Source organism: Atractosteus spatula, chromosome 3, assembly GCF_055471065.1.
Source record: "Atractosteus spatula isolate fAtrSpa1 chromosome 3, fAtrSpa1.hap1, whole genome shotgun sequence".
Taxonomy (NCBI): Eukaryota; Metazoa; Chordata; class Actinopteri; order Semionotiformes; family Lepisosteidae; genus Atractosteus; species Atractosteus spatula.
In genome coordinates, this window is record NC_142708.1 from 23,127,078 (window position 1) to 23,154,486 (window position 27,409).

The following is a 27,409-nucleotide window of genomic DNA, read 5'->3' on the forward strand; positions in this document are numbered from 1 at the left end:
ATGTCTTTAACTCATTTGTTAACTGAGGTTACGTGATTTGGAGAAGAGCAGTACTAGTTTTTAAAGTACTAGACTATCCAATTTTAAATGTCACCAACTTAAATTATTTGAATTATTCAATTAACAATTATAAAATAGTATTGCCTGGGAATATCTTAAGTTTATCAAAATGTCTCATGAGAAAGTAAGCTGTAGAGTCTTTGTGGCATGTTTTGTCTGTTAAAGTCTGGACCTAATTTTAAACGCATTCTTCTTTTCAAGCATCCACTAGCATACCACTTTCTATGAACATAAGGACATAAGGAAGGTTACAAACGAGAAGAGGCCCTTTTGGTAGTCAGCAGCTCACTGATCCAAGGATCTCATCCAGATGTTTCTTGAAAGATAGCCAGGGGGATCAGCTTCAACAACATGGCTGGGCAGCCTGTTACGTATTCCCCCAACCCTTTGTGGAAATACAGACATCCTTTTCTCAGTTTTAAATGTACTTCTGTGTAGTTCCTCTTGGTTATGTTTTACTGTTGCTTCTGAAGAAGTTTAGTCAGTTAACTTTTGTCAGTACTTTTGAGAATTTTTGAATATGTGAACCAGGTCTCCTAATAGTCTTCTCTTTTCAAAACTAAAAAGGTTCTGTTCTTTCAGCTTGCAAGTGTGCAACATTCCTTTAGCCCTTGGAAAGCACCTGGTTGTTCTGCTGTAGTCTGTTTCCAGCGTAGTAATATCACCAATAACATTTGGTAACCAGGTGACCAAATCCTACACAGTATTGTAAAGCAGGTCTTACAACATCGTTTTAACATCCCTTGATTTTCTTTCTGTATTTTTAACAGTGTAAGCTAACATTTCACTTGTTATTTTGTTGCTTCCCCACATTTCTTTCAGATGTTATCTAGGATTTTTTTATCTATTTTATGCTACCTACATGTTAACACTGTTTGCTTGTCTACTTTAAATGTCAGGTAGGTATCTGCACCAGCATGCGTAGGCTGCAAAGGAACAGTTTTTATTCAGCTTTTATTCCTGGGTATTTCTGTTCTTATATATGTGACCATTTTAGAATAACTGCACGTTTTTCTGTTCTGTCCCCCCATTTCAGGTGAGCATTAGTATTGGAACAGTTGGCTGCATTGAAGCATTGATTGTGCAGAATTATAAAGGCTACACCACAAGATGCAAACATCTCATCAGCACCAAAAATAGAAAGGCCAGATTACAATTTGCTAAAAAGTACAGAGAAAAGGCAGTCAAGTTCTGTTAATGGACAGATGAGGCAAAGATAAACCTCTACCAAAGTAATGGCAAGATGAAAGTGTGCAGGAAGGAAGAAACTGCAGACAATCCAAAGCACAAAACTTCATCGGTGAAAATAGTAGAAGTAGTGTCATAGCTTGGGCTTGTACGGCCACCTCTGGAATTGGCTCACTTAACTTTATTGATGATGATGATGATGATAATAATAATAATTCCTTAGTGCTTTTCTGGACGCTCCACTCAAAGTGCTTTACAGGTAGTGGGGAGTCCCCTCCACCACCATCAATGTGCAACCAGTGTCAATTGCCAGTGCAACAAAGGAGTTCATCAGGGAGGAAAAAGTGAAAAGTATTTGATGGGCCAAATCAATCTCCTGATTTAAATCCGATCCAGCATGTACTTACTGTATTTGGTGAAAAGGAGACTGAAGACAGAAACGCCCCAAAACAAACAGCAACTAAAAATGGCTGCAGCAAAGGCTTTGCAAAGCATTTCAAAAGAGCAGACCGAGAGTTTGATGTCAGTGGGTCACAGGCTTGATGCTGTTTTTGTGTGCAACAGATTTGTAACCAAATACTTTTATTTATACTACTTTCATTTACTTTAACTTAATTTGTACCAATGTTTGTTTCAAACACTTAACCAATAAGAACCAACTGTCCTGATACTTACGTTAATCTAAAATGGGAGCACGGAACACAAAACTGGTATTATTCTAAAATGATAAAGCTTAAATGCACAGAAATAAAAGGTGACATTCCGTAATTTTGCCTCATATTTCTCTTTTCATTTGAAATCAAAACTGAGTCTAAGGCAAAAATAGCAGTTTTGACTTCACTGTTCCATTACTTATGGAGGACAATGTAGTTGGAATTACAACAATTAATAACATTGAAAGATTTCTTTGTTTTGTGAAGCATGACTAATGTATTTTTTATACATAGATTTTTTTAAGAACTTACCGTAGCTGAAATACTTTTCAGGTGTTATCAGTCATGCACAAGCACACCTTTTGTATTAGAAGTATTCTAACAATGAATTCATGATGGAGCATAAAAAAGTCAAATGCTTATACTGTAACAAGAGTATATGAGTATTTTTATGTTAACTACCGTGGTCTTAATGGAACTGCGTGTAGTGAACAAAAAAATTAAGCATAAGAGTAAATAAGCATCAGCACATATTTTAAAGTCAAAACCTTCCACAAATGTGTGGCTCATTAACTATTAAAATGACTTCCTAGGATTCCTAAGGTCACATAAAAATGGACAGGCCAGATTGTATGGCTGCACACCTCAGTGACTTTGAAAGAGTCACTGGAACACGTTTGGCAGAAGCTTAAGTTATTAAGACGGCTCAACTTGCTGATGTTTCACAACCAGTAGTGTCTAAGGTTGGCATACAGTAGATCACTAAGAGAGTCCATCAGCAAAGGGCAACATCTGGTGGAAGCACATACTGCAGGATCATGATATCCATGCTCAAGGTAAAACAGGTGAACGACTGCAAATTTCTACATGAATCACTAGTAGCTAGTGTCATGAAAAATGGTTCAGTGAAATCTCCACTAACTAGTATACGGTAGTTGGTTTTCAGTGGCATTGGTCAGATGATCTTTCATTATGTTCTTGAAGGATGAGTGTCTGTGTGGCTCCAACCTGAAGAACTCTACAGCACTGAGTGCCTGGTTCCAACAGTGAAGGATTCTTATGGTTCAGTAATGTTGTGGGGCTTGGTTTGGTGTATTTATTCCCTTAGACAGCAAGTTCAAAGCTAAGTGGTACTTAATGGTCCTAAGTGATCATTTTCACCCCAAGTTGCAGCATTTATTTCCTGCTGGGAGGGATGTCTTCCAGGATGATGATGATCACATAAAGAGAGCTTGTGTGATCAGTCATTTGATGAGCTTGAAACTGATGTTATCCATATACCATGTCATTCCCAGTCACCAGATCTGAACCCAATGAAACATTTATGGGATATTCTGAAACGATGACTGGGACAGTGTTTTTCACCTTCATCTACCAGGCACAAGTTAGCTTTCTCATGAAAGAATAGTGCCTCATCACTCCAGCAGATTCCCAAACACTTAAACTTAGTCTCATGGCATATCATCCAGGCAGGCTGTATTGGCTGTACTTGGTCACCCACCACTTCCAGAAGTGATTTTACATTGATCTTTCCATTTTTTGTTAACTTGCTGTAAATAATTGTTTAACCAGAAAAGTAAATTCATGTTAACAGCAGTGACATATCCAAGAGGCATACACAACTGTTGCTCTGAAAACAAACCAAAATAGGAGGATAATGATGTTAAACTCTTTGGCTGGGATTTGACTTGGTTTCCTGAATTATAGACATGAATAAGTGATGTATTTTTTCATTATTTAAAGGAAAAGGGGCGGTGAACATAAGGATTTAATTGGATCATATTTAAATGAGCTGTAGAAAAAATCATGTGTGGTCATTTGGCTTTATATAATTCTGTAAAGGTTTTTTTTTGTCGTCGTGTGCACAGACAGAAGTTTTGATTGTGGATTGTGGATGAATATGCAAAGCCTTTAAACAACAAAAATATGCAAAACATTTGTAATGGGGATAAAGACAGGAAGTCACACATAGGTAGTGATTCCTATTTTTCCCAAACCCAACCATTTAAATATTGAGATTGTTTTTGTCAGACATCTGCAAAGGGAATTGCAGCTTAAATATCAATAAAACATAAAAGATAGTCAGCTTTTCTTTTATCCTGACCTCTCTTGAAGGATATACATTCTTCAGTCCTCTAAATTGTTTTTGTCTGCATAACCTTTGACAGAGATTTAATACTATATAGATTGGGTGAAGGCCAAATCTATAACACCTTAGAAATGTTTTATTTACTTACCGTGCTACTTGCATTCAATTGTATGTTTTCATCAACTAAATTAAGGAACCCTCTTATATCTACATGAATTGAACAAAAGATGATACAAATGGCAGTTTTTCCATCTACCCTAAAGAAATGTACACTTCAGAAGTGCTGAGAACAAAAGGATTGAGCAGCTAAGCTTGATTTTTTTTTGAATGTGGTTGTGTCTTAAATCCAAGAATAATATGCAAACGTGGCTGGCTGGGAATGCCTTGGCTATTCAATCCTTATTTCCGTTCAGGCTTTAGACACATATCAGGGTTTCTTTTTTTTCTGATGTTTTCTTTTAGCTTTGGAAGAGTTCTAAATCTTTTGCTTTTAATAGGGCAGTAAGTATAGCTAGCCAAACTACAATGAGAGGTGGCACTGTGGGCTTTTTAACATTTTTGCTCGGTTAAAAAAATACATTTAAACTGTATTTGTCTTCTTTATCTTCAGGTGGTCAAGATGAGAAGAGATGTGAAGAAGGCAAGGGTATTCATCATTCGAAAGCTAACGAGACACGTTGCTAAGCTGAAAACAAAAAAGTCAGTGACATTACAAAATCTATGTATTTACAAGTTGTTATGTTCTTTTCCATGGGCTTAAAAATAGAAATTTCACTATTTGTCTTTTTTGTTTCTGTGCTTTGTTTTTCTCCTGTTTTTCTGATTAACCAGTTCCTTCCTATGATTATTGTTCAGTATCTGCTTTTATTTTGCAAATAACTTCCCTGTTCAATATAGTTTAGAGATAACACATGTTCCATAACATGTTTTTCATTGCTATGGAAGGATGTCTGCAACCCGGATAGATTTTCATCCAGAATAGTATTAACCTGTCTGATCTGCCTGCCAGATCCTGGTGTGATTTTCCTTTTCCTTTACTCTGTGGCTATGTATTTGGAATGTAATTCAGGCAGAGCTCTCTTTAACTTTTTTGTGGAACACCCACTTAATAACATTAGCTAACAGACTGTAGAGTCATCTTCTGGGTATGTCTGTGAAGAATGAGGAAACATTGAGTTGGCTTCAGTATTTGTAAAAAAAAAAATAAGATATGACTTCAAATGCCCAGTAATTCTGTTTTAATTTACATTCATCCATGTGCACAATTTAAATAGCTCTGTGATTGCCATCAAATGTATTTCTAGAATTTCTGGACATTCCTTCATAAAGCACTTCCACCCGTCCATGTTCTAACACTTCTTCCAGTTCATGGTCATAGGGAAGCCGGAGCCTATCCTGGCAAACAATGGGAACAGGACACCAGTCCATCACACTCACACCTAGGGCCAGTTTTCCCAGAAGCTAGTTAAACTACCAGCATGGTTCTGGGCTGTGGGACGAAACTGCATTACGAGGTGGCAGTGCTAACCACGCCACCCTTATAAACTCCTTGTCTTTATTTTTTTGGCAAGACAGTTCATGTTCTAACAGTGTTCATTTAGAACTCATAACGACACTGCAGAGCAGTCTGCTTATTGAATAGACCAGGAGTGAATATAAATGATATAAAGATACAATAACTTAAAAATGATATGTATGTTTTATTAGAAGAAAGATGAATTATCAAATGGTAGTGCTTTACAATGAAACACTGATACATATGTGTAAAACTGATGAGGATTTAAAGGATTTCCTGAATCTGGATTTAGATTACAGTTAGAAACCTTCTTTCTGTGGGTTTTCTTACTAAGGGATGCACTTTATCGAAGACTGACTGATCTTACATGAAAGTTATTCTTTTTCTTTTTATAATACACCCACTCGTTGGAAATAGACTCGACGTAAGTAAATGTAAGTTTATGTTAAAAGCTCTCATGGTTCACATAATAAAAATTTCAATTTATAGAAAGTTAGATACATGAAGTAGTGTGGTAAATACCTTTTGTGGATAGATAGCAATGAGTAAGGTCATTACAGTTACTACCAGCATCCACCAGAGCGCCATTTTATACTGCGTCTTATTTGTTTTCACAGACATGTGGTGTCCTTTGCATATCGTCTCTCGCTTTTTCACTGAAAATTAAGAGTTACCTGTAACGCAGTCATGTCAAGGAAGCACCCAAGTTATTCTAAGAGTGCTAAGAAGCAGTGTGTGATTGATCTTGACCAGAAAATCAAAGTAAGAGTTACAAAAGTGGGCAATCTCTTAATTCCATCACAAGTGATGTTTGTGTGGCTATCCATCCTATTGCTCCCATTAATCCTTTCCTATTGTAAAGGAACAAGTAATAGGTTTATTCCATGCTGAAAAGAGAAGAAAGAAAACGCAACGTTTCGGCCGTGGAGTAATACAATAGTGAAAGATTATGCATGTGTAACGGAAAAGCTGACCCACTTTATGGATGGAAGATCAGATTAAGAGGCTACTAGGCAATTCTGAAAGTAATTTTGTGAGGACTCAGGGGTGGTTTAATGCTAGTACCAATTTTCTCACAATCATGACATAGTGAGGTGGGACGTTGCTAGTGTAGATATTGTAGCTAATGAGTTCTTACCTCCTCCTCTTATTTAATTAGCCACCAGGATTTATATTAAATGGAATTGATCCACAGTTATTTTGCTATTTAATATATATTTTATTGTTTAATCACTGTTCAGTACAGTGTAGGGTGCTGAAATGTTCAGTATGAATAAATTTAAAGGTCAAACTCTGTCTATTATTTAGTGCAGTGTATCTTTATTTTATACTATGTTTAATTAGTTTGATCTTGGGGCACTAGAATATTTCTTCATCAAGCAAAATGTTTTATTTATTAATATGGTAATCCTCTATACTGCATATAATATATACAAATATATGCAAAACGGACAAGGTCACTACCAACTTTGTAAATTTTGGGTTGGGCAAAGATTTGATGACAAAAATTCCATGTGTGGGGAAAAAATGTTTTAACTTTTTTGTGATGAATTTATAAGTAACTTGGCGTCATTACTTATAATTCTTGCTATGTCCTTTTGTTCTATTTTTTATAGAGGCAAAGCGGAAGATATCGAAAGGAACCTGAGGCGAGTAGCAAGACTAATTGAAGAAATCCATGCAATGAAGGTAATCTCAGCTCTTGGGTTCATTCCCCAAACACTGCATGTTTTATGCAGCAAGAAAAGTAATAGGGGGTATGTGCTGATATGATACTAAAGGTAATTGTCATATTATAACAGTCATATTAAATGTACACATTATAATATTAGACCTTGGCCAATCCAGTCAACTTCTGTAGGTGTAGTAGCCATCACTGTTTTGTGATTATAGTTTTTGTCATGAAAACTCTTTTGAAGGTTTTTGTATAAGAATTCAGAAACTTCTTTCTCAATGATTTGTTGCTTATGTTCTAAATTCCATCTCGGTATGTCTTGCAACACACTGTAAACATACATGTGACACATTTGAGCTAGTCATTATGGCAAATACTGCATATAGAGCTATTAATCCACCATATGGTTCGTGTTCGTTTAAGGATCTGATGAGAAGCCAGTGAGACAGGCTTCTGGTCTGTAGCATAAGTAGTATAGACAAAAATGTATCCAATGTTTAATTATTTTACATTTTTCAAGAAATAATTATTTATTTTATACTTTCATTATTACATGCTTTTCCATATATAGACTAGATTATCACCAGTCAATTGTACTCAAGTTTCACCTTCCTGCAAAAATAAAATGCCGTTGCCTCTTGTGTTTATGAACAAATAACATTCTGAAACACTGTTGACTTTTTCCCTCTGAAAATGTAAATTCTGGCAGCATTAATCATGTGTTGTTTCATGCTTTTCTGCCAGTCCTACTAGCGGTTTGAACTTTGTACGATGTAGGCTCAATGTCAGATATACTTAACGGCAAAATAAGCTTGCCACTCTATTTGTGTATATTTTTAGAAGAATAAATTGATTTGACGTGTTTTTTTTGTTGTAATTTTGAGTAATTGGTAATTTATGACAGACCATGATACACTTTAGTGTATCATGCAGAAGTCACTAAATCACCTCATTAGTGAGAGAGAAGATTGGCCACAGGTAATGAGGTGATTTTACCTATTAAATGATCAGGTTTAAGAACAAGACCTTTTGGTACAAATAATCATTGGTATGACACATTGGCATATATTGAGCAGCACCTAGAACACAATACTTTTTAATACTGTAATACTTTAAAAAAATTCTTTATGAAACATGATTGCTCCGAGGAAAAGTGCAAAGCTTATTAAGCTCTATAGTAGAATGGTCTCTTTTTGCATTTAATTCTAATCCTTATGAACAGTTGAACTTAATTTACTACTATACCCCTGTAGCTGCCACTATACACATCTGCCACCAGTTGTTACATCAAACCAGGTTGGATTCCAAGCTTTGAATGGTTTCCTACCAACAATATTTTGGGGTTTTGCGGGCATTTATATAGTGTCTCATTTTGTATTCCTGACCATTGGCAAGGTCCCTTTCCACTCCAGATCTTGTATGGCCAGTAACAGTAGATGAACAATTTCCATGCTCCTGTTCCTTTTTAATTTCATCACATTAGTCTGGTGTAAGAACAGTGATAGATGTATAAGTCAGCGTAATGGGTTAGTCTACAGGCAAAATCTGATGTATAAACCCCATTACTTCAATGTTTATGCTTTAAAAGTTTCCAAATGGTGACGGATGCATTACAACTTGTAAAACATCTTGAGAGGACAGAATTTTTGTTATCTTGCATATTTCATTTGAGTGATACCTCAGACACAAATGTTTAGCAATACCACAATTGTTTTTTTTTAGGTTTGTCAAATAAACCAGTTATTTTTTTCTTTAAGTTAGTCACAAAATCAAGCTCCGGTGCAGTAATTGCTGCTAACTCTAGATCACATATTAAAAGGCAGGTCGAAAAAAGAAACATGTACCTCCTCTGAGGTGAGTGGCAGTGTGGTGTGGTGTTTGGCATTGCTGCCACACAGGTCCTGGGTTTCATTCTGCACTGAAGCGTCTTGAGTGTAAGGATAGCATCTTCTCATATTTGCATGAGTTCTTGCCAGTTGTCCCAGTTTGCTTCCATTTTCCAAAGATGCTGGTGAATTTAATTGGTATCTAACTTGTCCAGTGCACATGCACGTATCTATACGTGGTGGACTGGCATCCCATCCAGGGTGGATGGATAATAATTGCTAAAATGATGAAAAATAATTTTTATCCAAGTATGTAGACATATTTAGGGCGATACATGAAATCTGCTGAATTGTGGCTTTCTGCAACCAGGTTTGGTCACTTGTAGATATGCTTTGACTAATGTATACCACATGACTCAAAAACAAAAAAAGGACTAAATGAACATAGAAATGATTTTCAGTTTCAATCATGCTGAAAAATCTAGATGGAGCAAAAAAAAAACAGTAGAGTTTTTTCAGGGTCAACAGAAGTGCAGTCCAGTAAAGGACATTTTGTTTACAAGAAAAGTCCTTCCCACATATCACAAAGTTTGTGGTTTGGCACATCTCTGTGTTTTATCCATGTGATTAGTGTGTTTTTGCAGAGCAGTAGTTCTTTAAAATAAGTGACAACCTACAGTCAGTAGGGCATGTAATACTTTGCAGTGCCCTGCCTGCACACCAGAACGTTTGTGCTTTATCTGCAAGATGACAGCAGTTCAAAATTCCAGCGGTGTGGATGGAAGAATTGGGTTAATTGTTTGCAGAAGCTGTTTTCTACTCAAAAGGGCAGTCAGAGCTTGGAATGTTGCAGAGTTCTTTCTGCCAGTGACCTAGAATTTTGTAGTGATTTTATAAAAATAGAGAAAAACACTTCTGACCTTAACAGCTGGTTTTGGTTTTCCAGATATATTGATGAATATCGGGCATAGTTCATTACAGAATAATGAAACTGTCCTTCACATGAAATGCATTGCCCTTTTTTGTAATGATGTCACAGTACAAAAAACTAAATATATTGCTTCTGCTGAAAATCTGTGCATCTGCACATTGCAATTTTGTTCTGTTCATTGTCAGTTATGAAATCTTAGCTCTTTTTTGCACTATATGATAAATGCAAGGTGGCTGAATTAGTGACGCTCTTGGTATACAGCTTTAGCGTATTACGTTCCTAAAAACCCCCGTGATCAGGGGGTTAGCATCATATTAAGTGAATATTTGAGTATATGAGAAATGGGGTGAGGTGCCCTGGGTCCATGTTACACTCATCAAAGGCTAACATATTCTCAAATAAAAATTACAAATACAATAATGAGAGTTATAATTAACCATATGAAATTAATGAAATGTTGTAATTAAATAATAGCACAAATAATAAAAATATCAAAAGGACTGTATAAACATAAGAGGATACTGATTTGCGCACACTATTGTGAAAAATATAAAATTAAATGCTAGCAGGGTGGAGAGATGCGTGAGACAATACAGTAATGAGTAGTTGGAGAAACTGCATGCTTTTTAAAAGTTTCCTCAGGCAGACCCACATATGAGCACAGGTTTTCTCAGCCTTGTGAAGACTGGTACCCAAGTATGCGCGAGTTCTGCAGTTGGCAAGGGAAGTCTGTACTTTGAAAACGGTATACCAGAAAATTCCTAGAATGACTGCACAGGTGAGAAAAATGCTTTTGCAAACTTTAGGTTATTAGTCAAAATTGATGAGCTACACAAGGTGAAGAATATGCATGGAAAAGTGTTGCAGGTCGTATCATAAAGGACATGATTATCAGAGAATATATACAGTGCATTTGAGAAAAACACATCTGTGAAGAACATGTGGCTGATGGTGGATATTAAAAAATAATTGGTAATCATTGTATCTCAGTGTAGTTTTGCTATTAAAGTTAGTAAACGTTTTAAATGAAAATATTAGATGTATTTTTCAGGTTACAGTAAAACCAGACCCTCTGCTGTTTTAGCATATTAGGTTCTGTGCACCTCCTTGGGGATTTGAAATACACTGTTTACTTATGTTAAAGCCTATTTTCATTTTGCCTTGTACAGTGACCATTGTTTATTGCATGCAGTTACTTTGAAATACTTGAAAGCTAACAAAATACTTGAAACTGTCACAATGAAATTGTTTTATTTTAACAAGCAATTAATGCAGTTCTCAAGTTTTCAATGAAAATTCCACAGGAGTTCACCAATGTTCTTAATATTTTTCATTTAACAAATCTAGTAAAAGTAAACGTATAACATATAACTGACAAGTAATTGGGTAATCTGCAGTTTTTTGACAGACCTGCACTGTTTCAATGTTCCAACAGCTCAAATCAAGAAAACTGTAATTCAGTATGAATCCTTTGAATAAGTCCATAAGCAAATTTGAAAGCGATTCCCAAGAAATGTAGCTCTTTGTATTTATTAATATATCTGAGTAATCTCTGAAGGAAGGGTTTTAGAATTGTTTTATAATCTTGGATGATGTTCAGAGACACTTGGAAATATATGCCAAAAAGAGACTAAAACATTGTTTGAGAAAAATGTATTTTAATTAAAAAACTGTTCTAGGGTGGTAAGTTTCTTGGCCATACAACTTAAATATGTACAATTTTTGCTAATGCCATTAAGAATTTGCATTGTTTTGTACAAAACCCAGTTAGCTATCCATAGACATACAGTAAAATAAAGTTTTAATCCTGAAGCGACATATTTTGGTGCCATTGATTATATTTTCTGTTATGTAAAAATAGACAAACATACAAGATTTTAAAGATGTTTGAGCTTAATGAACGTTCAGAATTCCTCCATGTAAAATCCTCTTATACTCAGTTTTCCATAGCATGTGTTTCCCTGTAAAACACATTTGTGGAGCCAAGTGAAAGCCAAAGTTGTCATTTTGCATTTAGTTTTTATGAGGTTCAAGTTGGAAGCTATGTCATTGTGCTAGCAGCAAATCAACTTTGAGATCAATTCCATGATTTAGAGTAGAAAGAAAGTTTTCAGCTGTTGAATCTTCTTCAGGAATGAGGGAGAAAGTAAATAATTGGAATATAAAGTACAGGAGAACAAAGGCCATGTCATGTGACAATGGACACAGCAGATGAGAAAGTTACAAAACAAAGGATAGCTGTTGGAGAAGTGTAGAGAACAAGAGCAGTAAACTGTAATTGGAGAGATTCTTAGAAGAAAATAGTCTCATATTAAAGGGAAGGTGATATCCAAGTTTGAAAGGTAATCTTGGTTTCTGGTGCTTTTCTGGAGTAAGAGTCCAGGAATCCTTGTAAAAGGAAATGGGCAGATAGGTCAATGTAATCGTGGCTAAAGAGTACTATCAGTACTATAGCTATATATCGGCTATAGAGTACTATTTATGATCCTCAATGCTCTGGTGTGTTGTAAAACCCTCTGCTAGTTCTTACAAGTATAACATAAATTCATATAGGTTTACTGGGACGTGCATACCTATTAACCCTTTTATGTTTTTTTACATTTTGATTGTGGTCAGTTTTAGTCCTCCTTCATTCAGGTAGGGCTGAGAGTGAAATATGTTTTTTTTGTAATACATTTTAGAGATCAGCAGACAGAAAATGAACTACATCTGAAAATGGATAGATGAGTGTAGGTGTGTCTACTGCTTTATCTCATGATTCTGTTATCCCCCTAAAATAACAACTGAATGGTTTAATAATGGTTTAATAGTTTAATACTTTTTTATGAACTGAAATGTTATTTGAAATTTGAAATGTTATTTTGGTGTTTGTGTAAATTATTTTGCTCCAATTGCTAAATGTTAAATAGGAAATTATTAAACAAAAACAATACAGCATTTTGGTCTTTGTGTAATTGTCGTAGTTGTCACTTTCCACTTGTTTCTCTATTTTAAGTTTAAATTTTAAAAATGTTAATGTACAATTGTAAAGAAGCTGTTAACATACAAACTGTATAAATCAAAATGATGTCTGTCAATGGATGTCAATTAAAAAAATTATAATCAAAATACTTCTATACATTTTATTTATGTACATTGTGTAATTATCTTGGGTCCATAAAAAAGTTAGCTAATAAAGATTAAATTGATCTATTCGTTTAGTTCAGGTCACTAAGGACTTTGCATGCCAGTAAACACGAGGCAATCGGGGCAATGCAGGGCAGTCAGGAATAGCTTCGGCGTCTTGCTGGCATCCCATACTTGGCATGTGAACAGAGGACGTTGTATTTAGTATTGCAGTTATGGATAAACAAATGGTAAGTCAGTCAGGGTTAAATGCTAGGTCTCCTCAATTTAGTATACTCATGGTATTCAAATTCTAGTTTCCTCCTCACAATGACAAAACTCTGTGAAAGATACTTTATTATTGGTGTATTTCTTGGTTCTGAAGACAACCATGCCATCAGCTAGACTGTCAAAAAAAGGAAATTTCACGTTTCAGTTTTCAGCTACACTATGGGTTAAGTAAGCTTTTGTTAACAAGCCTGAGAAACAAACCACTATTCATAACATTGTTTCTTTGGGAAATGTGTAGACCTACCGTTGAACTTTTATAACATTGATTTGTTTGCAAGTTCCTGTATACGCTATACTTATCCAATTTCTAAAAAGAAACTGTGTTCCTAAATAAGCACAAAACTTTCATAGTGAAATTACCAACATTTTGTAAATGGTTATATTCCTTTATAATATCTTTCGAATTTTGAATCTTGGTTTTAGAAGTAAATTATTTTATAAATATAAATGTGCACATTTTAATAAATTTAAAATCTTTTAGCATACACATAGGACTTACCCCATCTTATGACATAGGACATCTAATGTAAGAATCTTTATACCATTATGGATATAGCACTTGTTTTCAAAATATATCCTTTGATCTAGCAATCATTAGTACTCAGTACTCTGAAAAAAGTCGGATTATTATTACAAATACCATGATACTAAACCTTATAAATGAGTTCACCTAAGCAATGAGGTTGATGTGAATAAAAGAACTTGGAAACTGCTTTGTTTTATTGAAAATTGATGAGGTGATTTCCTGCCAGTCCACTCCCTTGAAGCTTGTCCTGAATGTCATCCATAGTTTTTCTCTAAATGGGCAGTTCTGGTATATCGGTTTTATTTGGTTTGAACAAATTCTTATTTTTTCCTGCCATTTACTGATCATATGATTTATAAGCTAAAATATACCATCTGTGAGATATCTAGTTCCACCTCTAAGAATTTTGTTTGATGTGTATTTACTGCTGTTGAGAAAATGCATTGGATTGATTAAAACGTGTGACTTTTTATGCATGAGCATTTTGAGATTCGTATTTGTATTTCTGAGATGAAGTTTACCTCATTCATTTGATAATTAGACCATGTATTTTTCCTGTTAACTCAGTATTGTACAGTATTCGTTCATGTTCTGTTTAATTGAACTTTTTTTTATTTTGTATTTTTCAATGATGTGGTAATTCAGTACTTAAGGCAGAAGACCCTGTTCCAAAAAAGCTAAGCAGAAGAGATCAACAAGGAGGACTGTGATTGCAAGTTGACATTTCCTTTTTACCCTTTATTTTTTAATTAGGTCCAGATTTGCAGATGAAACAGGCTCTTTCATTCTCTCAAATGCTTGAAATGACATTTTATAAAATAAAATGCAGGCGTTTCTTTAGCTTTACATAAATCAAAGTTGACATACTGAAGTAATTTACTTAATTATTCTTATGTTTGTTCAGCTGTTCTGAACTGTGTAAGAGACTTTGTTCCCAGTCCTGTGAAATCTAAGTGCCTCTGAAAAATAAATGAACGGCATGAGTTACAAATGTTTATATCCAAGATGAAAAAGGTGCTAATATTTTTAAAAGTATAAAAATGAGACCATAATTCAAGATCGGATTCAGTGTAGATGTTCTTTGTAGCTATGTGCAGTATATTTCAGAAACAGTGGAGGCACCTGAGTTTAAATACTGTATCTTTTGTGCAGAACCTTTTTATAATAGTATATATGATTTGTGTATTTATATATAGAATGTTGTATACTTTCATGTTCAGAGCTCTATAGCTAATGCAGAATAGAAATATATCATCAAGCTCCACAAATGGAGCAAGAAAAAATGGTAAGAATAGTATTAAATAGTTTTTTTTTTACTATATGTGTGCTCTATGTTATAGTGCATGGGATGTTTTTTTTATTTGATTCTTTTGGCTCTGAATTAGTGGGTTCCTTATTTTAATGTAGTTTGTAGCTGATCAAACAATACACAAGAAAACAAATCAAAACCATCTTACCTCATATGGACTCAGGTAAGATGATAAGAACGTTCATGGAGACTTAAGTTTCTACATGGACTTTTAATTGAACTTTTCCAGTTCCTCATTACTTAAACATGAAAAGTCAGTTCAAGTCTTACTCATAAAACTGGGTAGAGTGTAGGTGTAGAAAACTTAATGAAGCTAGAATATGCTATTGTTGGCAAGAAAAGTTGAACAAATGTTAAATCTTTTAGCACACTGGAATATAAAAATATGGCAGAGAAATGGGGATGGATTTCTCTTCCTTGCTGAAAAGCAGGACTTGTCTTCAGACCTGATTTCTGTGGTGTGAAGCAGACAAGAGCACAAGTGACTCCTCCCACACACACACGCGCTCTGGGAAGTTCTGCTGGGCCTTCGCAGGGATTACCCCCAGCGATTCTGCTCCCCATTTTGGTTGGACTAGAACAAGTGGGGTAAAGTAACTCACTCAGGTGGCCTGTTGCGGGGACAACCCATCAGGTATGGCCGTTGACCTAGTTGAGAGTAAGTTGATATAGAATTTATAGAGAAACACTTTGTATAACGTAGTATTTAAGAAAGCTTGTTTATACATGAAAGGTTTCATCATAAGGGTTAGCTTAGGGTTGTTGACAAGAGAAAAGCCGTTCACAGTGCCACTGACTTGGAGTCATTTGCATCTTTCTCCGTTAAGATGAACATAACTCTTTCGGTAAAATAACTTTAATTTTCATGCATTTGCAGATCTGGTTGTAACTACTGTATATGAATTTCATTACATCTTTTTAATAATACTAATATTGGTCATTGGTGTCTCTTAATTCCAGCAAAGTCCAATAAATTATTCTTGTTTTCTTATTTTGTACTTCCCTGTGCAAACTCTGTTATTTGTTAAAATCAAAATCTACCATCCGAGTTTTTGTAAGATTTATCTGAAATCTCAACAGTAGGTAAACTGTGTAGTTAATATATTGGTGAGCAGTCCATAATTTCTGTGCCATTCATCCTTTTTTTTATTATGAATTGCCATTCTCGTTGTCTTCACTGTTGACGGCAACAACACAGGGAGAATAAGAAAGTGTAGACAGGCTTCTCCACCCCATAGATTCCTTCATCTTTTTGACATAATTCATGGTCTGCAGTGACATACAGGATGTTTAGTACCAGGTACAGTACCAGTTATAGAGGAGATATGTCCTTCACTGATGTCATTGTGAACCTGCAAGAACCAAAGAGTTATTTTAGTGGGACCACAGAGAGCTTTGGCTGACTGGTCCCAAACTTTTCCACTGGAGGCGCTGAGCCAATTGTGTAATACCTTATCTAGTCACAGTTGCAGTCAGTCAGATAGTGAGCCATCGGATCATAGAAATGAACTTGATTGTACCCTTACTGATTGAGCGACTGAAGAGATTCTTCCTTTGCCATTAATCTTTGGTTATAATTATGCAGTTCACACAATGTTACTATCATGAGTTTCTGTATTTTTATTCTCAGTTGGGTAGATTTTATCTTCTGATGATAACCAGCTGATGTGCAAGATTTGCTTGTGAAAGTTTTCTTATATTTTCAGAACTCATCTGATAGCATGTGCAATTGCTAGTTAGCGAATGGAATAGACCTTGATTTCCATTTAGAATAATTGAAAACCAAATTCCACTTTCACCATAAGTATCCAAAAGAGTTTGAAATACTTGGAAAATATAATGTTAAAATTAATATTCATACTGCAAAATATTGTCACTCTTTGGTTCCAGAAAATCTTTTTCAAATAAATGGGTAGAAATAAAGGTCCAGCCACTAGATTTTTGTTTCGATCTCATGAGTCTTGAGTGGTCAGTGCATCAGTTCACTTTAAAATGTAAGTACCTTTGCTGGATTTTGAGAGAGTAGTTTATTTTCCTTTTCATACAATTGAAAAAGTCCAATTTAGCATGCCTTTTGTGTGATTCTTAAATATTTCATTTACAAACGGTAGAAATGGTTGAGCTTCATATGCATACATTTTTAAATAGGTAAAATATATTACTTGTTGAAAAGAGACACACCTGAAGACGGATCCACAGCTGAAACGCTGTCTCTCTTTTTTTCCTTTCAGCATGGAATAAACCTTTACCTGTTCCTTTGGAGTCTATACTTGCTGACGCAGCTCCCCACTTGAACTTCTTCAGTTTTTTATGTGCATTTTCACATTAATGTTTCTTGTTGTTCTAAAGCCTGATTGTTTTAAATCTAAAGATAAAGCGTGATAATCTTATCATTTTGTTCATTATGAAGCTCCCTTCATACTTAAAGGCAGCTTAATTTCCCAATATTTAAATTGAATAAAATACTGTAATCAGCTCCCAGGATTATGATAGTAATAAACCACATAAGTATGGGAGTTCCAGTCAAATTATGGTGCATTTTCGTTAACTTGATGCCATTGTAACTTTAATTATAGGCACTTTCCATGGTATAAATATCCCATTTTATGAAATTAAAGGTGTAGCATTTTAGGCTGTAGTTATCCAGGGTTAATGTCTTGGAAAGTCTGAAGTGTTGGCTAAGAGATTTGGGTAATTAGGGCCACATGGTATTTTTTATCAGCTCCCTTGTGATGTTTAAGAAATAGTAGCACAGCAGTAGCTCGGGTCTGCATGACCAGACCTTGTACATGGAAGAAGTTTTTTTTTTATGAGGTGCATTTTATTTAATGTTTCCAGTAGTGACCTACTAGTAAGGGAAAGTTAAAGCTGTAGCCTTAACTATATAGCTTGAAAAAATGTAGTAAATCCATTAAACAGTTGAAGTAACTGAAATATTGCAGTATTTTGTGTATTTAAACTGTATAAACACAACTTTCATTTTGTATATTATAAATAAGCATAGTATGTTGTTTGAAGGGGATGAATAATTTTCAACTGTTTTATTTTTAGTCCTTTGGTTGTCTCAGTGTATTAGGTTCCCATTAAAGTTCCATCTATAGAAAGCATATTGACCTGACTTTTAAAATTTATATAATCTTCTGTATTTTTCAAATAATAACCTGCTTTAGAAATACAATGTTGGATGTTTTTAAGTTCATCAACCTTTACAGCTACTTAATCAGTATCGGCATACCAGCAGTTTCAGAATATACAGTGCAGCCATTAGGTATGTGGACAGTGACACAATTTATGTTGTTTTGCTCTCCAGCACATTGGATTTGAAATGAAACAATGACTATGAGGTTAAAGTGCAGAATGTCAGCTTTAATTCGAGGGTATTTAAGTCTATATTGAAATCACAGCCGTTTTTATAGATAACCCCCCCCCCATTTCGTGTGACCAAAAGTAATTGAACACATTAACATAATCTTCAATAAAATTGTCATGTTTAGTACTCAATTGCAAATCCTTTGCAGTCAATGACTGCCTGAAGTCTGGGAACCATAGACATCACCAGACACTGGATATCTTCCCTGGTGATGCTTTGCCAGGCCTGCAATGCAGCCATTTTCAGTCCCTGCTTGTTTCGGGAGCTTTTTGCCTTCAGTCATGTCTTCAGTAAGTGAAATGCATGCTCAGTGGGATTCGGGTCGGGTGATTGACTTGGCCAGTCAAGAACTTTCCACTTTTTGGCCCTGAAAAACTCCATAGTTGCTTTAGCAGCATGTTTGGGGTCATTGTTCTGCTGCAAGGTGAAGCGCCGTCCAATGAGTTTTGAAGCATCTGGTTGGATCTGAGCAGAGAAGATGCTTCTGTACACTTCAGAATTCATCCTGCTGCTGCCGTCGGCAGTCACATCATCAATAAAGACAAGTGAGCCAGTTCCACTGGCAGCCATACATGCCCAAGCCATGACACTACCTCCAGCATGTTTCACAGATGAAGTGGTATGCTTTGGATCATGAACAGTTCCTTTTTTTTTCCACACTTTTCTCTTTCCATCACTCTCGTGCAGGTTAATCTTCATCCCATCTACCCATAAGACTTTGTCCAAGAACTCTACAGGCTTTTTTATGTACTTTTTAGCAAACTAACTTGGCCTTTCTGTTCTTGGGGCTTACCAGTGGTTTGCAACTTGTGGTGAACCCTCTGAGGTTATGCTGGTGTATTCGTCTCTTTATGGTAGTCTTTGACACATCTATGCCTACATCCTGGAGAGTGTTCCTGATCTGTTCAACAGTCGAAAAGGGGTTTTCTTCACGATTGAAAGTATTCTTCGGTCTTCCACTACTGCTGTCTTCCAAGGTCTACAGGTCGTTTGCTATTGCTAGGCTCACCAGTGTGTTCTTGCTTCTTGACAATGTACCAAACAGTTGATTTTGACACACCTTATGTTTTGGCTATGTCACTGATTATATTCTGATTTTTCCTATATGGTTCACCCAATATAAACATAAATACCCCTGAATTAAAGCTGACATTCTGCACTTTAACTTCATAGTCATTGTTTCATTTCAAATTCAATGTGCTGGAGTACAGAGCCAAAACAGCACAAATTGTGTCACTGTCCAAATACTTACGGACTGCACTGTATCTGTATATTTTATGCAGTCATTGCCATTTCATGGAAATGTGACATTTGAAAATAATAACTGGTCTTAGAACAAATATTTACATTGCCCTTTAATGTAGATTTTCACTGTACAGTACCAATTTTGGCGGTGAATCAATGTCCATATGAAGAAAGCAGCCATAACTGGAAAGTTTGTGTTTAATTTGGAAACTCTCAAAGTAATCATGGCATTATAATTAAGTGGTTGTTAACTTATCAGTATTTTCCCATCACCCATCTTGTAAAAATTCAATTGCTGTTCACTGTATTGCAATGATAAATTATTTTATGAAAATACAGTATTAATAAATAAATGTGGGCCTTTTAGCAACTTGGATATAGATTGAAGAAACTGTTGGTACAAGCCTGAGCGTTTCTTATTTTCTATTTTTATTTCTGTATTATATAAGCATAATGGCCTTGGGCATTAGTGCTATTAAAAAGAAAGCTCAACTTGTGAAGACTCCAGCTGAACTATGCAAACTTTGGAAACGTTATTGAAAGTCAGAAGTAGCATTTGCAACTGCGTATATTTCAACTAACATTAAAGTACTTTAATGTTTAAACTATAGCTTAAAATGTTTTCAAATGAGTTAAATGCTTAAGTATAAAACATAATTTAATGTTGTATCACCATGTATGTCCTAATTGGCTTGAGACTGATCTGTTAGGTGGTGGTAGGGAATTCAGTATTCTAAAGGACAAGTAGCTCAAGGCATTTAAGGTTGTATGGGCTAGATTTAAAGCCTAAGTTGTACTTAACTACGTGGCTTGTATGCAAAACTGTTATTAACACAGCAGTTTTATTATTTCAGGTTTAAAGAAAAGTAGAGTTTTCCATGCTGAAATTTGGTTTTAGACATCCAATTCATACTAGTCCTCAGTATAGACCTCTGAGGATTTTTTTTTAAATCTGTCGTTAATCTTAGCCTTAAACTTCCTTTGCTTTTTGCTGTGCAAATCACTCTCCAACTTTCCCCATTCTAGTTTATCTTGTACATTATGCTGCAGCTTACAGATATTTTTTAATTGTTACTTAATCATGATTTTTTTTGTCCCAATATATTACAGTTCCTGTTCTCTGGCAAGCAGTTGTAACTTTTTTTCCTTTGTGTTTTCAGCAGTTTTCAGTTAAACAGGTGTCTGTTGTACTATACCGAGTTATTTAAAATAGTGATCAGCATCCCCAGTCCGTCATTCATATATTTATCCTCATTGGCTAAAGATCACACTTAATTTAGATTAAATGTCAGTTACCAGTTCAGTTAAGTAACTGAGACCAAAACAGCAGTGCAGAAATACACATCTGTAGACCTGTTCAATGACCAGTCCTATTGCAGACTGCTACATCTATACATCTATCAAGCACTGTTTGTGTAACTGACAATTTGCAATGAAAAGATGATTAAGTAACCTCGTGTCCGAATATAACCACACATAACCAGAATTCCTAGTTGTATTTGCACTCTTAACTATGTCAGTCAGTCTTGTTTGTATAAGATTATATATATAATGTTTTTGCAGCACTAAATATACCAGAATAAATTCCTTGTATGTGAAATATACTTGGTGAATAAAGGTGATTCTAATTCTGAGAGCAAAAATTCTTCCCCCAATTAACAAACCTTATCCCAGAATTCCCACACCTCCCAAAATCAGAATAGCTACCAATCCTACTGGGAGAGGGTGGAGTGTACTCAGTTGAACTGGCAGTTCAGTATGTGATCTCCTGTCACAGCCTGAGGTACAGTGAGCCTGTCTCTCAATAATGCTTCATATGTTGTATATAAACTATAATTGTCTTATGATGTGTCTGTTTTGTAAATGTCTGTATACTGTATGTTGTGTTGAATCTATATACTTTGGCAACAGTGAAATTAATCAGTCATGCCAATAAAGCTTCTTGCATTGAATTGAAATTGACTGAAGAGTAAAACAAAGCCCATCATGCCATCTAGGGATCTGTAGGCCTCTCTCACTTCAACTAAGGTCAGTGTTCATGACTCCACCATCACTGGGCAAAATCCATGGCATAGTAGGAAGGCAGGAAACCACTGGTCACTAAGAAGAACATGAGTGCTCATCTCAAGTTTGCCAGCATGCACTTGCATGATTCTACATCCAGTTTTGGAACAATGTTCTATGGACAGATGAGTCAAAAGTGCAATTTTTTGGCTGACAAGGCCACATTATTTCTAGCAAAACCCAAACATTGCATTCCACAGTAAGAACCTCATACCAACAGTCAAGCGTGTTGGTGGTAGTGTGATGGTTTGGGGATGGTTTGCTGCATCAGGACCTGGACGAGTTGCTATCATTGAAGCAAACATGAATTCTACTCTGTATCAGAGAAACCTACAGGAGAATCGCAGCAGCATCATGCAGCAAGACAATGTTCCAAAACAAACAAGCAAGTCTGCATCAGAATTGTTGAAGTACAAGACATTTAGAGTTTGGGAATGGGCTAGTCAAAGTCCAGATATAAAACTATTGAGATGGTGTAGCTGGACCTGAAATGAGCAGTTCATCCTCGAAACCCACAAATGTCACTGTGTTGAAGCAGTTTTTCATGGAGGAATGGGGCAAAATTCCTCCACAGCAATGTGAGAGACTGATCAATAACTACAGGAAATGTTTGGTTGCAGTTTGTTACGACACCAAGTGTCTAGGGGTAAAGGAGTGTAACATTAAGGATAGTTTTTGGATGTAGGTGGGTTCTGATGAGGGACTTAGGAAGCATGATAAGTGTTGGTGCAAAAGTGATTATTTTAAGGTGAATAAGTGCCTGGTACGTGGTAAGACACAATAACACAGGGGTAGGGAACTAGAGCAGTGCCAAAGGAAAGAAAATAACAAACAAAATGGAGCTGGCTAAGAAAGTGAGGGAAAGCTGACCTAACTACAAAACAAAACCCAAAACACACGGTCATCGGCGTGTTCAAACGCCCTAGCTAACCTTCACTGACTACCAAAAACCATACAAGACAAATGGCACTCACCCGTACTAACTAGTGTTACTAATACAAAAATCAATTAAGTGTGTAGAATGTACCCAACAACCTAAACTAACCCTATACACAAAAGTTCATACAAATACACAAGTGAACTACGCATACAAGCGAGTGTAGACACAAGTAAAAGGGTACAAAAGAACACATAGGTTGAACAGATAACGCATTAGGGCAAGGTAATGGCAAAATAAATGAAAAACACAAACAAATGAAAGTACAAAGAGACGAACACAAACCAACAAAGCTATACGAAAACACACACGAATGAAGCAAAGCCAAAGCAAAAACCAAAAGCGAAACGAAACCAAAGCCGAGCAGGACCGAAGACAAACGAAAGGCCCATTCCTTCTGAAAACCACCAAGTTATATACAGAATAAGCTGCACTCTGATTGGCTGAGAAGCTGATTCATGATGACGTCATATGGAAACAACGGTGTAATAATGGTCCAATGGGGGAGGGAGAACAGTCAAGGTCAGGAAGTGTGGAACATTGCAACAAGAACACACATGGACCACACACTGGGACGTAACACAGTTATTGTAGCTAACAGTGGAGTAACCAGTTATTGAGTCCAACAGGGAAATTAGTAGTTCAATGTTTTTTTTCACAAATATAAGTGTCAGAATTATTGGATCCCCTGGATTTTGTTTTAACGTAACAATCTGCAATTTAAATTCTGCTTATTTAAATACAACTCAGTCCTGAGGAATGTTATGTTAAACTTCCTGGTTCACAAGAGTATAAAGAAGAGGTAACACTCAATTGAAAACCTTACGTCATTCATCACCATGGGGAAAGGCAAAGAACTGAGAAATCAAAAATAATAAATCAAATAATGAATACAGTGCAGTTAATAAAAAGTTAAATATACCACTTAGCACAATTAGGGCAATAATCCAGAAGTTCAAAAACCCTAGGACCGTGGTTAACCTACCAGGAAAAGGACACGAGTGCATTGTGTCCCCACACCCAGTGAAGAAAATGGGGAGGGAGGCAAAAAAGAATCCAAGGCTCACAAAGGGAGATTTGCAGTGTCTGGTTGCTTCTGGGGTCACCAAGACTCAAAATCAACAATTAGAAGGTTCATCCATGCCAACAGGCTATTTGGAAAGGTTGCCAAAAGAAATCCCTTACTGACAACAAGAAAAAAATTGAAGCAGCTGGAGTTTTCCCAATACCATTGGGATTGGAACCCAAAATTGAACTATTTGGCCACTCATACCATAAGTACATTTAGTGTCAGAGAGGTATGTGCACAAAGAAAAGAACCTCATACCCATCGTGAAATGTGGCAGTGGATCATTGAAGTTCTGAGTCTGATTTGCTGCCACTGACCCAGGGGCCCTTGTTAAGATCATTGGCATCATGAACTCGACTAAGCACCTAGATATTCTAGCCAAAAACCTGGTTGTCTCTACCAGAAAGCTGTGCCTTAATTGCAGGTGAACCTTCCAGCATGTCAGTGACCCCCAGCTTACCTCAAAATCAACAGAGAAATGGTTGACTAAAAACCAAATCTACATTTTAGAATGGCCATTTCAGTCTCTGCACTTAAATCTGATTAAAAACCTGTGTTCTGAATTAAAGGGGGCAGTCCATGAACATAGACTAAGGATCTGGAAAATATCCACACAGAGGAGTGGTCCATGGTCCTTCCCAATGTGTTTTCCAGCTTTATTAAATGTTATAGGAAAAGGCATTGTAATGTTATCCGGGCTGTGGAGGTTGCAACAAGTACTAGAAATAGGGGATCCAATAAATTTGACACCTTTGTTTTTGAGGAAAAAATAGTATTACTCATTTTAAAACATTTGTTTGGAAGTAATTGTACTAAAATAAAAGCAAGTAGTTTTACTATTTCCGAAGACATAAAATATAGCTTATTTGTGCTGTTTATTTTATATAGCTTTTTTGTTCATCTTTATCAAGGGTGCCAATAATTATTGCGACCACTGTACTTTTACATATGGGGAATTGGATGTTGAATTACTTTCTTTAATAAATAAGTCTCAAACGTTTAGAATTTTTTATCAATTTTATCAAGAATCAGTTTTATCTAGTACTAGATTTTGGTTGAAGATCTGATAACACTTTGAAAATTATGCAATAATTCAGAGCGTCAGAAAAGGGGCAAATACGTTTTCATGACACTTTAGATTTAATGTAGCTTTGACTGTGACAGAAGTCCTTTTTACGGTATTTCAAGTAACTCCTAGTTCTGCCATATTAACAAAAGGTTTCATAAATCTTAACATAACATAAGTGGCATTTACCAGAAACATTAGTCATGCTTCTTGAATGTAAATCAAATCATTGTAGCTAATCATTAAAAAATCTAAAATCCCTCTAAAATCTGTTAACATAAAGTTAATAATCGATTTGATGAGTCTGTAAGAGACTTTTTTGATCAGCAGTCTTTGTCTTTGTTTTCATAACCAATATCCACATTCCTTTGAATGGAGATGCTGAAACAATGTACTTCTGAAAGAAAACGTTCTTGCCAGCAGTTAGAAGAGAGTTTAAATTTCATGTTCACTTGTTTAAATGGAAAGTCTTCTAAAAAGTCATCTGTGGTCAGTAGTGCTAGGACTCATTTCTAAAGTAATTTAAAGACCAGTCCTTTCTAAGTAGTCTTGTTGAAAGTTCAAGTAAACCTTTTCTGTTTGTTAGTTTTTATGTCTGCTCTCATCTCTACCAAGAAACCAGAAATGGTTTTTAAATCTGTACCAAATGCTGGCCAATAGGGTAAACCCATGGAAATTTAAGTAGAGGTATTCAGTTTTAAAAAAAGCCACATTTTGGCTGTAATTAATCTGCCACTGTTTTCCATAGGAAAAATGTTTGTTGTTATTCTGCTGTTTTTACTGCAATAAATTCTATGTTAAGATTTTATTACTGGTGTTAATGGTTTTCTGAAAATGTTTATTTTTGATCATTGCACTATACCATCTTGTTTCTCAAATTACTTGGCTTCTTCACACTAGATGGTGAAATCAATTTCACAGGCCTGGGTGACAGAAATAAATTTAATAATAATCCCAAGCCTCTTACATCTGTGTTTAGACTACCCTGTGAGGAAATAATTGCTGTATGTTTTGTTGAATTTTCCTTTTTGGCAATTTCAGAAGTGTATGTCTCTGGCTCAGAAAAGGTTCATTTAGACTAGTACTTGTTTTTAGTGTGTTGTTTTTATTTAGTTGGAGTCAGTTTTGTAATAAAAGAAAGACCTCAAAATTTTAGAGAACTGTCTGTCAAACCATGACATACCTGAGGTTTTAATCCCTACTCTTACAGGTTATGACATTGACTCTCTTGTCAGTTACTTTTTGCATCTGTCTTTTATGCAGTCACAAAGTTTAAGCCAGCTGGATATATTAATTTTAAATTAGTCTATAAACACAAAAAGGATCATCCCATCAGTATCAAGGCTGTTTTTAATTGAACCTGCACAGGTGCTCCCTTGGGTACTGATTATGTGACTTCATGTACTGCACTGAGAAATGGTTCTCATTCACAGTCCTATTGCTGCTTTCAAACAAAACCTAATCAAACAGACAAGCAAAACAATGAAATCATAAAGAAATTGTCAACAATATTTATTTGATTTTTACTTATCAGTAAGCTCACAGCCTAATGCAGCACGGTTTTGCTACTTTATGTACACATTAAATCTTTGCAGTTTAATGTGCAATGACTGAACCAAAAATATATTATCGTAGGTGTACTGCTGAGAGAACACAGAGAACATTAAGTTGGCTATTTCAGAAATCAATATGATTGTGTATTAAAATATTTGAAATGTGAAATCCCCATTTTCAGAATTTACTAATAAATTTCACCAAAAAAATGGTACAATCCAGAGAAAACAGAGTTCTCTAACACAGTCAATTTCTAAATAATCACAGAATTGGAGTATTAGTTCCCCAATATAGTGCTGAGAAAATTCAAACACAAACATTAAGTGCTTCTCAGAAATGTGTTGGCAGACTATTCATTTTTGTGTTGATGTTGATGATGATTTTATTTGTTCTTATGTTGTTTATATGGTGATGATTTTCATAGTCCTTAAAAGCCATTTCATACAAATCCTTTGGGGTTTGTGGAAAATAAGTTTTGCTCTGAACTTTTTATTTATTTCTGAGAAAATAGAGCATGAAAAATCATAAACAGCTACTGTAAGCAAGAGGAAAAAAGCCTTATCTACATGAGTTTGTTATGAACAACAAGCCTCAATAAATCAAGGACCTAAACTTAAACATGCCATAGAGCATCTGTGATCCTGGCCCCAGTGCCTGTCTGGTTCACAGCATCCTTGTGTTTTAAAAAATTCTTGAAAGTGGATCCATTTCTGGCTGTTTTTTTTCTAGGCTTTAAAACCTGATGAAGTTACAAAAGCTGCCCTGCAAAGGAATCTCATCTTTGAAAAGGTCTGCAAAAATGTAAGTATGTAATTAAATTGATTTTAGGCATTTTGATGCTGACAGTGTTCTGGAGCTCTTATAGAAGACAAGACCCATTTCGTCCACCACTGAAATTCAGCTGTGACCCAAGAGTCAGGGGACAGCCATTATGC

The 27,409-nt window shown here is 35.6% G+C and overlaps 1 protein-coding gene across 2 annotated transcripts in view; it reads left to right on the forward strand.

The window, feature by feature from the left end:
• Positions 1–27,409, forward strand: part of srfbp1 (serum response factor binding protein 1) — a 58,353-nt gene that overhangs the window by 16,438 nt on the left and 14,506 nt on the right. For both annotated transcript variants that reach the window (XM_088910920.1, XM_088910921.1), the window contains exons 2-4: positions 4,601–4,689; positions 7,123–7,195; positions 27,204–27,275. In XM_088910920.1, coding sequence (XP_088767046.1) covers positions 4,601–4,689; positions 7,123–7,195; positions 27,204–27,275 — 234 coding nt within the window. The remainder of the gene's footprint in view (positions 1–4,600; positions 4,690–7,122; positions 7,196–27,203; positions 27,276–27,409) is intronic.